This window comes from Myotis davidii, unplaced genomic scaffold, assembly GCF_000327345.1.
Source record: "Myotis davidii unplaced genomic scaffold, ASM32734v1 scaffold185, whole genome shotgun sequence".
NCBI lineage: Eukaryota > Metazoa > Chordata > Mammalia > Chiroptera > Vespertilionidae > Myotis > Myotis davidii.
The window spans coordinates 3,302,124-3,319,561 of NW_006297811.1; the positions used below are offsets into that span (position 1 = coordinate 3,302,124).

General features: G+C 37.6%; 1 protein-coding gene across 1 annotated transcript in view; it reads right to left on the bottom strand.

Annotated features, from left to right (window-relative positions):
- Window positions 1-17,438, bottom strand: part of TBX18 (T-box 18) — a 28,469-nt gene that overhangs the window by 9,974 nt on the left and 1,057 nt on the right. Inside the window, 4 exon segments of the mRNA XM_006773466.2 lie at window positions 2,269-2,436; window positions 10,779-10,950; window positions 13,948-14,049; window positions 16,176-16,380. Of these exon segments, the coding sequence (XP_006773529.2) occupies window positions 2,269-2,436; window positions 10,779-10,950; window positions 13,948-14,049; window positions 16,176-16,380 (647 nt within the window).

Sequence of the window (17,438 nt, forward strand, 5' to 3'; positions counted from 1 at the left end):
AAAATTATTTTTGTTATATCATCTTGCAATTAACACTAGTAAACGGCATCTCATCTATTTCTTTCCAGATCTCCACTTTCCCCAGAGGAATTTACAGCCTACTTTCTAAGAAGCACATCATGCGTTGTTTCCTCTGTTCCTTGGTTTAGCAGAATCTACAAAGTTGATGAACATACTTCTGACTGTACCATTTTGGTTGAGGACAAACACTGTTGGATAACACTAAGGCAAAGAAAGGCATCTTTGGAAAGTCACCTTCAATGTCCCTACATAATCCTGTGTGTGCTTTTAGCCATCCTCCAATCAGCCATGTAACACCTGAGACATATGAGTTCCATATGATAGGCTTTTAGTATGTCGATAAAACTACATTATAAATTACATAATGTAAGGGTTTGCTAATTAATTTATTGTGTCTGCCACTCTCATTGAAGGAATTCTTTACAATTCATTATAGCTCAATTCTGTGTTCATTAAATGTTTTAAAAACATTAAATAATTTAAATATATATTTAAAACAGTATTTTTAAAAAAGAGTACAGATTTATATAATGGTACCATGTCTAAACAAAGATCTATAGCACAATTAACATTATCATCATTTTTATTACTGACATCACATCTATTGAATGCATACCATGTATGCTGTACTAAGAGTTTTATGCATATTATTATGTTTAATTCCCCTAGCAACTCATATGTAGTTATTATCCGAATTTTATGTTTTCTTTTAAACTGAGGCTTAAGTATCCTGTGATCATAAGGTTCCTTGGTGGTAGAACTGGGCTGGGACCCCAGACTTTAGGGCCCATGCTGTTAACCACCAGGCTAGGCTGCTTACCAATATTCCATAAGTTCTTCAAAATAGCAGCTAGGAAGTTTAAAAATAAACATGATTGCATTTTATCATAATCTATTTCCCTTCTTTTAATTTTTCTACTCTCTTAATCAATTTGTCAGCATTTGTTAAGTGGTGTTAGTCACCAACATGTACCAAGAGCTCACTGTATCTCATTTATTGTATCACAGAGGCTGGGAGAAAACAAACAAACAAAAAAACAACATTTAACTCAGTTAATTTTTGTGTGTTTGAGAAAGAGACAGTGACAGAGAAAGAAAATGAAATGGAGTTGGGTACTAAATGACTTTGCTCTTTTCTCCACATGCATTTTATTTTTCCTTTAAAATATTCATTTTCTGCACCTAACATATTTTAAGAATATCTTCCTAATTGTCTCTAGCCCTTCCAAAGGTTAATTTCCTGTTGCTTCTGAAAAGCCTGCAGAAAGCCCTGACAATGTGAGTGTGAGAGGGCAGGGACCCTGGGCAGTGGGACTGGTGCCTGCACAGGGATGAGAGTGGATGAGCCTCTCAGACTTAGAGGGGGTCACACAGGACGGGATCCACATCCCCTCAGAAGCTTTAAAACAACAGAAACCACAACAGAGAGATTATAAAGCCTTAAACTTTTAACTGAGATGTATAGAAATTGAAAGAGAAACGGAGATCTAAAATAGTTCTGCTGACAACTGACATTCTTTTTAAAAATGTGCCACACACCACATCAGCCTCAACTACATCCCTATTTCTTATAAAAACTGACCAGAATTGCATGGATTAAATAATTGGTTTGATTGAATTCTCCACCTACTTAATACAACCTTGAAAATACATGTATGCTTATTCAAACAGACGAGAAATATTTCATTTATCAATTTATTCCCAAATTTAGGAAAGGATTACTCCACAATTGCTGATCTCTCAGACTATAAACATATGCATCACCTTCTATCACAATTAAAGTGCATCTTGAAAGAAACTGCCCTTTTTGTAAATATAACTAAAAAGGATAAATGCTTCTGAAATATTTCTCATTATATCTAGGTTGTAGTTTTAAAATAAGGTGAACTACCAAATCCCATGCTCTATGATACAATTCACTTTTCATATTCCACATGTCTATTTCCTAGACAATACACACACTTTCTAAGTTTACTATGACATCATGATTCAATATCTCAAAATGGAAAGTAAGCCTACACTGTCAGTCTTGAGGCACATTCTTGCCTAAAAAAAATCCTCAGTAGACTAGTCCTACTTGAGGAATCATGAATAAAGAATTTTTACTACAATAAATATACCCTGAACATCATCTACTACAAATGCTTTCTGGCAATTCATAATGTTTAGATACAGTAAAAGGATAGCTAGCTTTCTATTTACAACTGAAATGAAAGTCTAGAAAGATACCAATTCTTAGAACAATACCTGCTGATTCTGATAGGCCGTGACAGTGGTGAAGACAGTTTCGGGAAAGGAGAAGGCTTTCACTCCCTCCCCAGAAGGCACAGGCTTGATGGGAGAAAGGTCATCTCCACAGTCTTTACGGATGACGTGGACACGTGGTTGGTATTTGTGCATAGAATGAAGAATAATCTATGTCAAGGAAAGAAAAGCCAAATTCATCAGGAACTTCTGCCCAATCTCAACACCATGACTAAATATTTAATATGTAAATTAAATCACAGTTGGAAATTAAAATTTCCAAGGATGCAGAAAGGCCAATTTTTTAAAATATATTTTATTGATTTTTTACAGAGAGGAAGGGAGAGAGATAGAGAGTCAGAAGCATCGATGAGAGAAAAACATCGACCAGCTGCCTCCTGCACATCTCCTACTGGGGATGTGCCCGCAACCCAGGTACATGCCCTTGAACGGAATCGAACCCGGGACCTTTCAGTCCGCAGGGCGACGCTCTATCCACTGAGCCAAACCGGTTTTGGCAAGAAAGGCCAATTTAATAAAGTATATCAAAATTGGAGAAGGAGAGCTAGGAAGTTATCTGTTAAATGTGCATAAAAATACAAAAAAAAATCATTATTTAGGTGAAACCCAGTGTGTTTAACATCAAATTTTCTGTTTCTAAAAAAAATACAAAAATAAATTCATAAGTATTTTATAATGAGCCAAATTGGAACACAGAGTCGAAACCAATAAAACTAAAAGTGAGATTGAAATGATTATTTAAATTCCACCACACCCATCCCCTAAAAAAATAAATATCTCACACCAGGGTTTTCTTCAGAGAACATTCTTCCCCCATTAATGACTGCAACATGCCTATTCAAGGGCAAAGGGAACTTTAAGGATACCCCAAGGTCTGCCTTATGTGTGGTTCACGAAGTCTCTTGTTTGTCTAGCCCAGTGTCCATGCCTCCATCACAACAAGGCTTTCAAAACCCCAGACACTGGGGGATAGGAAAACTGGTGCTCTCAGACTCTGCTGGGGAAATCTGATAATATGCTCCAACTACCTTCTACCCAGGGATTCCACTTATGAGAATTTATCCTAAGGAAATATTCAAAATCCAGAAAAGCATTTCATGTACAAAGATGTGCAATGTGCCCTTTACAACAGTGGAAAAACTATAAAGCACTCACATAAGTAGATTGGTTAGGTTAATGAAAGACAACACAACTGGATATGGTACTATTCAGCCATTACTAATGCAGTTTAGGACATTTTTAACCACATAATAAAATGTTTCCTTTTCAATCTTACATGATAAAAAAGGACCCAAGTTGTTTATAAACTAATCCAAACTATATAAAAATAGACAGTAAAAAGGACCCATACCAAGATATGAACAGTGATCATCTCCGAATGATGGGTTTATGGGTGAAGTTTTTTTTCTTCTTCTTCTTTATATGCTTGCTTTCAAGGTTGAGGAAGTGGGGTAAAGAAATAACCTCACCCAAGAGGATTTTCTATTTGCTGCTGGGGCTCCATATTCATGAATGGGTTGAGTTAACAAGCCTCTATCTTTCCCAAGCTATACAATTTGAATTCAGGTTTGGGGGTGTTGGAGTTTGGAGAGGAAATGCTTAAACAAAAGTCTTGGAAAAATACAGTGGTTGACCTACCTCATGGTTTTCAGGATCCAAGCAGTTAATAAGCCAAACTCAGAAGCTTTGGTCAGCCCAAACACGAAGAGCCCTCTACTGGGACAGTGCATTGCTGCCACAAGGGGATGTCTTTACACTCTGGTGGTAACCAACACCGTGGTGAGGTATTTTTTGTTTTGTATTTTTACCCTAATATTTCCTTTCTGTTAGGGGAGGAAATGTGTGGAGGACAGACATGCCTAAGGGGGAGGCAGCATAAGTATGAGGAAAGGAGAAGAACGGATGGCAGCCCTCAACATCACCTGGAGATACTCTGCACCCTCTAGCCAAGTCTAACAAAAGACAGTTTTCAGTAACCCATTAGGGGCCCACAAAATCAATTTTCTACCAAAAATGTTTAAAATAAATGAAATTATAAAATAAAGCAGCAAACAGAGTGTGCTACTTATAGTAAGGGTAAGTATTGTTTTGCAAAACATTGTTTTCTGTGTACACGTAGTTGTACCATAAAATGTATGTCTGACTATGAGTCAAGTGAAGATCTGAAAAACACAGAAGCGAGATTTAATTCTAATGATCAGCAACTTCCAGAGCAGAAGAAAAACTGGAGAAAGCTACTTCACATTAAAAAAAACTAATTAAGTGCATAACTAATTTCAGAAGACTACAGTGAACTGACTTGAAATGAAGGAAATGAAAACTGATTTGAGTTTCTGTTTACCAGTCAATGAAAAGGTTCCTGTTTTATGAAGTATTTGTTCTCTCAAGAAGATTTCTCCACATAGCTATCTACATTTTAACTTTATTTGTCTATATATCCTTATCCTCAGTCACCAAAATGACGTAAGGTGAGGTATACTGAGGTAGGGTACAGAAATAGCTGATCTATGCCTATGTTTGCACATTAAAGGACAACCGCCAATAAAAAATCTCAAGATTAATTAAGCAAAATAATTTTCAGTATTCTCTATAGGAATTTAATATATCCCTAGAAAATTTTAGGAAATGCTAAACAAGCCTCAGTTCTTCTTTATAACATAGCATTATTTGATCTTTAATGAACTATCAAACTTATAATGATGAGCAGTCAATAGCAGTTTGCTTATTTAATAGAACAAGTAGAGCAAGGATAACCACTGGCCTCATAAACAAGGAGACCACAATGATAATGCCCATCACCGAAACTCAAATAATTACATCTGATCTGCATGTTCCATGCTCTCTGTTCTATTGAGCTGGAGGATTTCTTTTCTTTTTGGCATCTGTAGTGGTACAGATATCTCGTGGGCCTATCTCCATAATACAGAGTGCAGCTTTTCAGGTCCATACACATTTTTTCCCATTTTAAACACACTAGGCTTGAGTCAAAAGAAGCATGAGATTACTTATTTCTGATCTGATGGGACGAAAATGCCTGTGGTTTGACAGACACGCCAAGCTGTACCTTATAAAACAGCTCAATAAGGAAACACTACCTGCTGACTCTGGAAATTTTCTAAATGACCTAAATTCAGTGTTGATACAAGTCAAGCAAAGTACCAATGAAGAGAGATAACAAAAACCTGGCTCCCTGTATTTTTGGTGAAACCAAGTAATGGCTCACTTCAAATGGTAGGGGTCAATGCAGTAACCTCAAGTTGCCAGCTCCACAGCAAGGCGACCTTGGTTTTGTTCCAGGCATGAAGCCGTATATAAAGCACTCCTTAGAATTATGTACTTTCAAGTGAACCAGCTTCATTTGATTCACTCAAAATTCTCTGGTTTCAACATAACCCATGAGGAAACTAAGCCTCAGAGAGCCAAAGTGACTTGCCCACTAACATGAACGCGTTGGACCTCTAAGCTGTTACAAGTTCTTGCCATCAAGATCTTAGAAACCTCCCCTGTTATACCTTGCTTCCCCACTGAATTTTCAAGCAGGAATAAGAAGATTATGAGGGCAAACTTAGAGGTAGGGTTCCTTTATATCATTGAATCCTCAGCAGCTGGAAAATAGACCCTTCCACAGGTACCCTGGTTGTGGCTGCCTGGCCATACTTCCTGCCAAAGCAGGGAGGTACACATGTTAAATGTCTTCTAATGAGGTTAAAGGTACAACTGTTAAGTGTCTTCTAATTCTTCAGGAAAATGCTCATCTAAATGGTTCTCTCTAGAGCAGTGATGGCGAACCTATGACACGCGTGTCAGAGGTGACATGCAAACTCATTTTTTTGGTTGATTTTTCTTTGTTAAATGGCATTTAAATATATAAAATAAATATCAAAAATAGAAGTCTTTGTTTTACTATGGTTGCAAATATCAAAAAATTTCTATATGTGACATGGCACCAGAGTTAAGTTAGAGTTTTTCAAAATGCTGACACGCCGGGCTCAAAAGGTTCGCCATCACTGCTCTAGAGAGCAAATTCTAGGAGAATAGGGAAACATGCACATGATGAGAAGGAAATAACCCCACCCAAGCACACTAAACATCTGCACCTCAGTTGATCAGTCTTGGTTTGTATACAATCCAACATAAAGCCAGCTACAGATTCCCTGAAGAGCAAGTAGGGATTATAAAGTCTTTACAACATTCAAAGACTAGCTGTGGAGCAGTGGGACATTTCCACTCGAGATTCTTAATGTTCCTCTCTAAACAATTGGAAAGATGAAAAGTCACTTTGGGGAAAACCACAATGACACCTAATCTCAGATCACAGGTAAACCTAGATCCAGTCACAGCCCTGTGAGAATTTGATTCCTACAATCACTATGGTTTTACTAAAAGTTTCAGGTCTACATGACGTTCTCACTGTATTGAACAGTTGTACATCTTTAGTATAGTAAAACTGGGAACTGGGAGGACAGAAAACAATTTAGAAAAAAAGAAAGCCAAATTAGAAAATCACTTCTCATTTGAGTCCTTAGTTAGATTAGTTAGAGATTAGTATCACTTCCTTACAACTGGGGTGGGGGACCACAACCATACAAGGGCAGAGAGGAGAGTCCCTGAGAGCTCCTTGCAGGAGGACAGGGACTTCTGAATTAGAACGCCCTCCCATAATGATGCCACTGTCTTCCCAGACCTGAATCACATCAACAGAAGAATAAGAAACAAATTCCTAATCTCTAACCTAAACTCATTTGGGGCCATCAAACTGAGTAAATAAACTCAACAGACACTCTCTTCAGGAAGCCTCCTCAGTCTCTCTTGGTGGGTATAAGGACGCATCTGAACTTCTCTGAGCTGACAGCATGATTATTTGTGTGCGGGTCTTCTCTCCCCATCTAGGCTCCAAGACCATGGCTTCTTATCTAACACTGGTGGCCCAGTGCACGAGTTCATGCACATAGAAAGGAAAATAATTAGAAGAAATATTGTAATATCACTATTCGCCCTTTCTCTATAATAAAAGTGTCAACCAAAGTCATGCTCGACAATGACAGATTGAAACTCACGCATGTGATTGGCATCAGAGAGAGCTTTATATGTATCGTGCATGTGTGAGTTAACTTAGCCTTTTATATATACAGAATAAACTTGCTTATTTAGATCTGCTTTCTGATTTAGCTAAACTTTTTCCAGCCCAGTGAAGCACCCCAACTTCTCTTTCAGGTAATTGTTAGCAACACAGCAATAAATATCAACACAAAGCATGTAGATGATGCAGGGGGAACAAAGGGTAAAATATTTAACTGCAGCAGTGTTTGACTCCATTCTGTGAAGTCAGAAAACCTGAAGTCATTTTCAAGTTCCACCATTTCTTACTTCTTTTCAGTCGGGTCAAGTTTCTAAACTTTCTAAATCTCCGTTTTCCAGCTAATGAAAAGAAAATAGAATTCTACCGACTCTCCTCTCTACCTACTCCAGGACTTCTGTGAGGATCAAATGAGATGAGGCACATGAAAATGCTTCACAGACATTTGGTTAAAGTGTAAAATGTTTGCACCTGGCTATAAAACAAGTCATGCTCCTGGGCTGAAGAAACTCCAAGGAGGGTAGTTGCTAGGGAGAGGAAGCCGGGCATTGCTAAATGATGTCATTATCCTGTGCCCTCAGAGACCGTTTCCGGGCTGGGCTGGACTGTGGGCCACAATTTGTGCCATGGGGTCTTGGCAGTGTTGACTGCAATTTGGTGGGCTGTTGCTCCAGGGTGGTGGCGGGGCCTATGTTCCACTTGGGGGAAGCCAAGTGTCGGTTTGTTGGGACCAGGTCTGTGGTGCCGTTTCTTTTTAAATGGCCAGTGCGCATCACAGCAGCCCCTGCATTGAGCCTCTGCCCCCTGGTGGTCAGTGCGTGTCCTAGCTACTGGTTGGACGGTTGGTCAGACAGAGACTTAGGCTTTTATATAGAGAGATTTTACAAAGCCTTCAAAAATATGTTTTTACAAGCCGAAACTGGTTTGGCTCAGTGGATAGAGCGTCGGCCTGCAGACTGAAAGGTCCCAGGTTCGATTCCGGTCAAAGGCATGTACCTGGGTTGCGGGTGCATCTCCAGTGGGAGGTGTGCAGGAGGCAGCTGATCGATGTTTCTCTCTCATCGATGTTTCTAGCTCTCATTCTCTCTCCCTTCCTCTCTGTAAAAAATCAATAAAATATATTTTAAAAAAATATGTTTTTACAAAAAGAGCATTTTCTCTCCTACATTCTCTTCTAGTATCAACTGATCCAATACATTTTTACCACTTGCCAAGGCAATTTTTTTTGTTCCCAAAATGCATAAATATATATCTTTCTTCCCTTGTCCCCCACACATATTAATTGTCTCCCTTTATTAAAGTATTATATCTACCACAACTTTACAAGAAAAATTTCACTGGTAGATGACACACTTATCTGACTATTTTGCCTATTTTCTGCTATGTTTTTGTTTTTCCTAATAGTGAAATATAATAATCATTTAGTTATAAACAACTGAATTTCAATTTGTAATGTTTTTTGTTTTAAACAAATACTGTGTGATAATTAATTTTATGTTTCAACTTGGCTAGGCCATGGTACCTATATATTTGGTCAAACACCAGTCTGGATGTTGCCATGAAGGTATTTTTTTAGATGAACTTAACATTTAAGTCAGTAGACTTTGAGTAAAGCAGATTGCCCTCAATATTGTAGGTGGACCTTATCCAATCAGTTGAGGGCTATTAAGAGAAAAAGACTAAAGTCCTTGAGGAAGAGGGAATTCTATCTCCAGATTGCCTTCAGATAAGAACTACATCATCAGCTCTTTCCTGGGTTTCTAGTCTGCCAATCTACCCTGCAGATTTCAAACCTACCAGCCCCAAAAATAGTATGAGCCAATTCCTTAATATAAATCCCTATATATACATTTATATAATCCTATTGGTTCTGTTTCTCTGGAGAATACTGTTTTAAAGTCTAGTAAAATTACAAAATTAAAAAATATATAAATTACTAGATCTATATCTAGTATTATAGATAGTGGATATTAGATATAAAGCCACTAATCTGATCTAAAAGCATCAGAATTATAAAATGATTTAAATTATTAAATTATTGAATTATTAAAAGGCGTTTGTACCATATCTATGACAGTATGTCGCTTTTAGATCCAATTATCTCTTTAAAAGATATATTATTAAACGGTTGAACTCAGAAAAATAGAGTATATTTAAGCTTTTTAAAGTAAGTAACACTTAATGGCATTTATTTTTTAATTTTCTATTCCAAAAAAATAAGATCCTTCGGTGGACATGTTGGCAACATATCAAGTCAGCTCCCTCAATGAGACTGAAGTCAACTGAAAAAAAATTGGCATATCTCAACTGTGTAAATAAAGAATAAAAAGAAGAGAAATGAATTAATGCACTAAAATATAGGGCATGAAGTTGGATTCAGACATGAATCAACCATGCTACCTTTCTAATCTGTTTTAAATCATAAAAGGCAACAAATAAACAAAAGCATCAACAAAACAAGACAGATGTGTCTTAAAATCTAGATACTGCCTTTGTACCACAATGAAATTTGTACTTGAATGCTTTCATTAAGGTTCATTGCTTAAGTTGTTGTCTAGCAATTTGCAAATCATATCCTGTCATCACAGTATTACTAGTTTATGACAGTTTACACTTGTGCTTTAAAAGATTTGCTCATAAATATGCTATCTTTATGTCACTCCTTTGAGAAATGAACTAGTTGGTTCATCATTTTATGTATGAAATACTAGTCAAAAGGCATTTTAACCCTGCATCAATCAAACCCTCTCAAATAACAGAAACCTAATAGAAAGAGCTAGCTTTCAACGGAAATCAGCATATATCCAGAGTTACTTATTTATTAAAATAATGTAGAAATCTTGCTTATAAACAATACCACATAAAATTAATAAGATGCTAAAATGACTATATTATTGGAATGGCTGGCTTTGACTTACATATCATATTTCAGCAGTTTTAAGAGTTTTAAAAGGAATTATTATTTTGACACATTAGATGTCATTACAAAACAATTGGGAGTTTGCAGATGGAACATTATTGAGAAGCAATGAGCCTCAGCTGGGAAAAGAACTGGATGCAGGGAGGACACAATAAATCATTATTCTGGTTAAACCAACTGGATCCATATTCAGAATATAATAATTAGCATCTCATGGGATTTCAAACAAGTGTTTTGGCTAAATAGTCTGCCTGGGGTACTTTCATTCTAATACAGATGTAGTTTCTTGTTTTAATATATTTAATGCTTCGTAGTATACTCTAGCCACAGGCATTGTCTCTGATGCAAATACCACCTTGATTTTTCACAGCTTATGCATATTGCTGATCTACCAGGAAAGTATGATCTTAGAAAAGTTCATTTCCTTCAGTCCAGCACAGTATGGGTATGGGTGCACCATCCAATGGTGGCACATTATAGAGGCCATCTACTCACATGGCCTTGGTCATCCAGTTCATTGTTGGTGAGCTTTAGCTTGTCGAAGCTGATCACTTGTCTCATCCAAGTCTCCCCTGAGGCAGGCGAGTCTGGATGAATATACACTCGGGGTGGCACAGGGGAGTCAGCGTTTCCAGCCACCATCCATTTAGAGCTGTGGTAAACATACCTAAAAGGCAATGACAAGGCACAGTATGTGAACTATTGCTTTCTTGGAATCTAACTCAGCAGAATTAGACAACATTTTTAGTCTAAAGTACAATCATTTGCTCTTGACATCCAAGACATTTAAAATAAGATTTCAACAACTTTAAAAGACCCCCTGAGGCAGCAGTGGCCTACTGACCACTCAAGGTGGTATATTAAGGGTTTAGCGAAAATATGCATACTGCCACCACCATAAGTGCAAGCATCCTAATTCTTAGGAATTATACTTATTCATGTTAGATATTTTCAACTGATGTGAAAAACTATTAAGTTGTCAAGCTCACCTTTAAGTAAATTTCAAAAATACTTAAGAGTTATACCTAAAGGTGTCCTGATTCTTCTTCAATTCCCTTTTTTAGGCTTATGTACAAGTTGATAAGATAGATGGCAGAAAGGCAAAAAGGAATTATCGTAAGTTTCAGGAACGTTTGTTTTCATCGCAAAAAGTTCTATCTATTATCATTTAGAATTAGTTTTTCTAACTCTATCACACTACAAATTAAGGATAAAGTATTCCGTTTAATTTTTAGTTTGAATAATCATAAAATGTAGGATTTTATCTCCTGCATATTTCTTTTTTTACTGTTGTAAGAAAATGCTGCAAATTATTATTAAATACCACTAATTAAAATATGTATCAAACTTTGAAAATTATGGGAGATCTAATTAATATTACTCTCCTAATTAAGAGATAAAACATCCTGTTTTGTTTGTTTATATGTATCAAAATAGTGACTCTAAAAATAATACATTTAAATCCCAATGTTTCAAGTAATCCTACATTCAGATTATTATTTGTGCTAACTTAAAACACACTAATTCAAAAACTAGATACTAGTATGTCAATGACTAACTTAGGAATAGAAAATAAATTACTGTGCATACTTTGTTGTTTTTCTTCCATTTGTGTTTTAAAATATAACATACAATGTAAAGAAACAATTTACAAATAGTCTCAGAGAAATCTACCTGTGTTGTACACAAATTTTTTTTAAAATAGCATGAAACACTTTCATAACATCTCTGGTGAGACCCTACTTCAACTACGGTCACATATTTCACTCTATTTTGAGCTCAATATGCCTTCTATTCTTGAATTCCTTTTCTTGGAAAAAAACACAGTCACATAATTAAGAACAATTAAAAAAATTCCTTTACTTGGTATAGTGTAATTTCAATAAATAAGTTCCTAAATACACAGGCTTTTGTTAATATTAATTTTACATTCTAATAAGTCACAATAATGTTTAACTTGATCAAATGCCACTCGCTGGTAGCAGAGAATAAGCCAAAAAAAAATGTTTCTATTAATGCTGAAAAAGTTGGAAAATCAAATGCAAAACTTGGAAATGCAAAAACAACAAACAAACAAAATTAAAAACCTGCACTATGGATAAAGAGTTATTACCAAAATAAATAGAGTAGCATTCTCTATCAAAACCTTGAAAAAGTATGCACATTGAGTAGCTCAAAAATCTACACCCACTAAGAGAAGAAGTGTTACATGCTACATACAACATTCTAAATACAAATGCTAAAAATAAATTTCTTGGGAAGCAATATAAGTGAAAGCAAGTGTATGTTTTACAATTTGATCATTTAAAATTTGGTATCTTAGTACTAACATTTGAAATTGTGCTGGCATTTTATGTAAAAATAATAAGAATCAGTTATGTAAAACAAACCGTCCAAAATATATGGAAGAGATCTGAAGAAAGAAATATGAGACAAACTTAGTTGAGAAAGGAAATAATTTCTAAGCTTATTAAGAACTACATTATCTTCCTCAGTACAAAACCCACATAGAATATGAATTTTAAACCAAGGATATTTAAAAAATAAACTTCAATGCCTTCTAGCCTCTGTCATGCAGCAGATATTTTATCAAAACTCCCTAATGAGGTAATTAAAATAAGCAATATAATGTATACACAAACAAAAATAATTAAACTGTCCCTTTTATTATCCATTTTTTAGTATTCCATATGTGCCTGTACTAATTAAATCTGTATACTTTGACACCATAAACCTGTTTCCAAAAAGCAACTCCTAAATTTTAAAAGATAAAAACCAAATCTGATTTCATTTAATAACTTACTGAATGCTCTAGGTATTTATATAAAAGAAAAAAAAAACAGAAACAAAAAAACCCACAAACTTTAGAGCAGTAATTTCTGGTCTCTCACTCAAAATCTCCTTTTTTATGTTATCATTTTTAACAGAAAAATAAAAAGCATAATCATTATAAATTATTGATTTGCTTAATTTCAGGAGAAAAAGAGCAAAGGTTGGTTTGATACTGAAGACTGTATATCTTTTCCAACTTTACTTGATGCCTGCATAAATATATTCTCTTTCAAAAATCCAAATACTATAGTTTTAACTACCAAGCAAAAAAAACAACACTAAGGTAATTAATTCATTACCAAGTTAAAGATGTCTTAATTTCATAATGAATTATGAGATTTTATTTTTCTAAGTTATAAAAAAATCCTCAATCATTTTCTCAAAAACGAAAAGTCTTCAAACAGGTACAATTTTGAACGTAATCAGATAAAGTGAATTTATTAAAAGATAAAAACCACAAAGAAAACAAAACATTTTATTAAATATTACATATATGTACAAATTTAACATTTCCTCTCAAACTTCTAATCAAAATGTGAATCGGTATAAAAAAACAACAACTTGGTTTAACATCGCTAAACTACCTCCTATTAAAAGTCCTCAGTCCTTAAAAGACATTTCTGTATCTATAAAAAGCAAAACAAGAATTAAGTTTCCACATTTACTATAAAAGAAGGCATCCTCTGGGCTATTGGATCTGAAAGGTCCTGGATTGTGGTTCTGGGAATTCTACAGGCTTTTGGAAACAAACATCACAGTCACAAATCAAACAGACGTAGCCTGTAAAATCTTAGCGTTTTCCTGTTCTCTTCTAGCCATCCAATCACTATACCTGTATCTCTTGTTGTCCACTGGCACAATATCCATGGCAATGTAATATTGCTGGTGAGGATCTAATCCTGAGATCTTCACTCTCATTGCTGGAAACATGCGCCTATTTATAAGGGAGGGGAGGAAAAGGGGGTTTGGTTTGGGTTTTGCTTGTGATAACACATGGAGAATGAATAAGCAAAAGTAATCTCCAGAATCTGAATTTTTCACATGAACAAATGTATACCATTCGCTTTAGTAATTTAATTCAAAGAATCAGAAAAGGGGACATAGAGGCTTTTAAATGTAATTGGTTGCACCTTATACTTGCTTCTGTGGTTACTGAAATGTCAGTATAGCTAAGAGCAAAAATAATTGTATACATTGAAGGAGTCAAGGCAGTAAAGAAAGCACTTTAAAAAAAATCAATAAGCAAATTTACTTTAATAATACAGATAATAAAATGTCCCAAATGGTAGAAATAGAAATTTTGAATTTCTGAAAGTGATAAAACATATTATAATGTGAAATTTTAAAAGGGTTATAAAAAACCACAAGGAGCCAATGTGCCATGCTATAACCAAACAATATGTTCTTTATTGAGACAGGACTTCCTGTCTGCAGCACGGTAAAGGTGAAGTGCAAAAGTTGCTCCAAATTTGAAAGGTATAGTAAAACTTCTTTATTGAAAGCAGAAACTAAGCTCAATGTATATTTACCAAATCGTTCCTTCCCCTACCATAACCTGAAAATACTTTCTCATTTAACCACACTTACTCAAAACACTGCTAATTAAGAAAAATGAAAATCTGAATTTCTCTTGGCTTCCCACAGATGCATCATAGGAGATGCTAACCTAAATGCACCTATCTTTTAAAAATGGCACAGTAGCAAGGCATAGAACAGCAAATTATTGTATGTATATTAAAAAAAAAACAGAGCAGTTCTTTCTTTTTTAAGAAAAAATTTCATCTAATGATGTATGTCTAGGATCCTTCCAGTTAATCTAATTTTTGCCAATTTACCTTATAACACGAATTTTAGTACTGTTATTTACCAATTTTTTTCCTATAACAATGCCATTAAAGACCACTTGCACAAAAAAGAAAGTCCATTATTCCTAACTAGGCATGAGAGCAGTTTAATACGCTGGTTGTTTTAGTGTTATTTCAGTGCACCTGTAAGATAAAGAGTAAAGGTCTTTAACTACATCCTTTATAAGACAACTGTTGCTTTGTGTTGTTGAAAACTGAATTTGGATCATTACTAATAGCTCTGTGAAAATGTAGAAGGTAGCATATGGATTCAATAAAATATGTTTTTGTAATTTCTAATAAGTTTGGATACTTTTATGCTATCCAGGTTTTTGCCATGTGTACTCCCTGAAAGAGTGGTGTGTGCTTTTTACCTTCCTTTTAAGGAAGATATTATTCATAGATTTCACTGCACTAAATGAACTGAAAACTTTAAAGTGCAAATATTTCGGTGCCTCCTTCAAATTACTATGATCTGGCCCAAAAATCCATTTATTTTACAGAGGAATGTGCAAATTTCACTTTCAACAAAGAACGGATATAACTTCTTAGAAAAATTTTCAGATTTCTTCAGCAAATGTAGACTAACGTGTTGGATTTCATTGAGGAAAAAATGTTAGCTGCGTAACTGCGGGTCTACAAAAGTGGTTTTTAAAAATCAAGGTAACCATTTTTCAAGGATTAAACATGTATTGCCAGAGATTCCAGTAATTTTTCATCCTAGTCTAATATCAAAATAGCACAACACACCACGTTCTCGCATTGCAAGGAAATCTTTTGATAAAGAACCAAAAATGGGTAAATTTCAAATCTGAAAAAGGCAAATTAGATTGCTAAAGAGTAAACTGTGTTGGTTAAAAGGCGAGGGAAGTAATCTGTTCCACAGTCCCAGAAGCAATAACTAGAGCCTAAATCAATGTCTGGACAGTTGTAAATATGATCACGAATCTGTAACTACCCTGTACGCAGCGTATCAATAGAGCCGCTAGCATGTTGGCGGCGACCCTGATTTCCTCCTGAGCATCCAACAAGAGGGCGGCCGGACTATGCCCTTCACTGAGTGCGTAGGGAGGGAAAGCCAGTCTCAAAAGTGATCCACTACCCGGGGCCTTGTCCTTCTCTATACGGAAATGCTTACCGGAGACCAACCTCCCCCCACTTCCTAACCCACCCAGCGGGTGCGGTGAGGGGCCATGCGCGACAGCTCGCCCTTTACCTGCCCGCCTTGGTGATGATCATCTCTGTGCCGATCTCGTGAAAGCGCTTCCAGAGCTCAGCTCCCTGCAGATCCACCCGCGGGGCCTGCGGTGATGGCAGCGGGGTCCCAGGCCTGGCCAGGGCCGGAGCCGGGGAGCCCTTTCGAGAGCCTCCCGGGGACGCCAGTGGGGACGAGCCCTGCAGGAAGCCGTCCTCACAGCCTCCTGGGCGGCAAAGAGTAGAGAGGGGTAACCGGTGAGGGCCCGAGAGAGGAATCTTGATGGGGAGATGGGGAGATGGAGGCTGGGGAGAAGTAAAGGACCAGGAGAAAAGGGGAAACCTTCCCGTCATCGGGTCCTTCTAACAAACGGGTCCACCGTTAGACATCCGCACTGCCGGCCAAAGGGACGCTTGACCTCCAAGTCCCCGAGAGGCGAGAGGCGTGCGGGCCGAGTCCACCCCACCTCCGCCCCGCCAAGGCCCCAAAATAAGCTTCGCGCGGCCACCGGGGTCTGGGATGCGTGCCCAGTGGAGCCTGAGATGGGCTCCGGAGTTCAGATCCCCAGTGCAAACCCCGGCACACCCCGCGTCCCCCGCGTGCTCCCCGCAAAAGCGCCTAGTGCCGGGACGCTGGAGGTAAGCGCCAGGGCCTTGCTTTGCAATGGGCGTCCGAAGCGCCTGGCTTCGGGCTGGGGCTGAGGCATCCTCTAGAAACATTTCGAAATATTTCTTGCTCCGCTCTTGCCAAATTCCCCGGTCGCCCTGAGCTTTCTAACCAAACAGCTAGCTAAGGACAGGAGAAGAGCGCGGAAAGCAAGCCCACGGTCGCTGTCGTCCTTGGCAGCGGGAATCTAGAATGTAAGGGACGGGAAAGGTTCAGCTACCCCTCGGGAAACCACGTTTGCACACACACCGCCCTCTTCCTGGTTTGCCCAAATGTTTAGGGCATTCGTTCCGGTTTGGGGGGATTATACCGTCGCTCCCTCCACCTCCAAGCTTTTAACAGCTAGGAAAGAAAACAAGAGCACCTATGGGCTGGAACCCCAAGTGAGGCAGATGCCCAAAGCGCAGGTCTGCACGGCGGAGCCGCAAACAGCAGCCGCAGAGGGCGCGGACCGCCTAGCGGGCGGCGGCAGCCTGAGCAGCGAGGCTCGACGCGGCGTTTTAACCGTCTGGAGGGCGGCACGAGTTGCGCGGCGAGATGGACCCGGGCGGCGGCGGGCTTGGCGCCCCGACATCCTCGGCCGGTGCGTTAGTGGCCTCCGGCGCGCAGGAACACCGC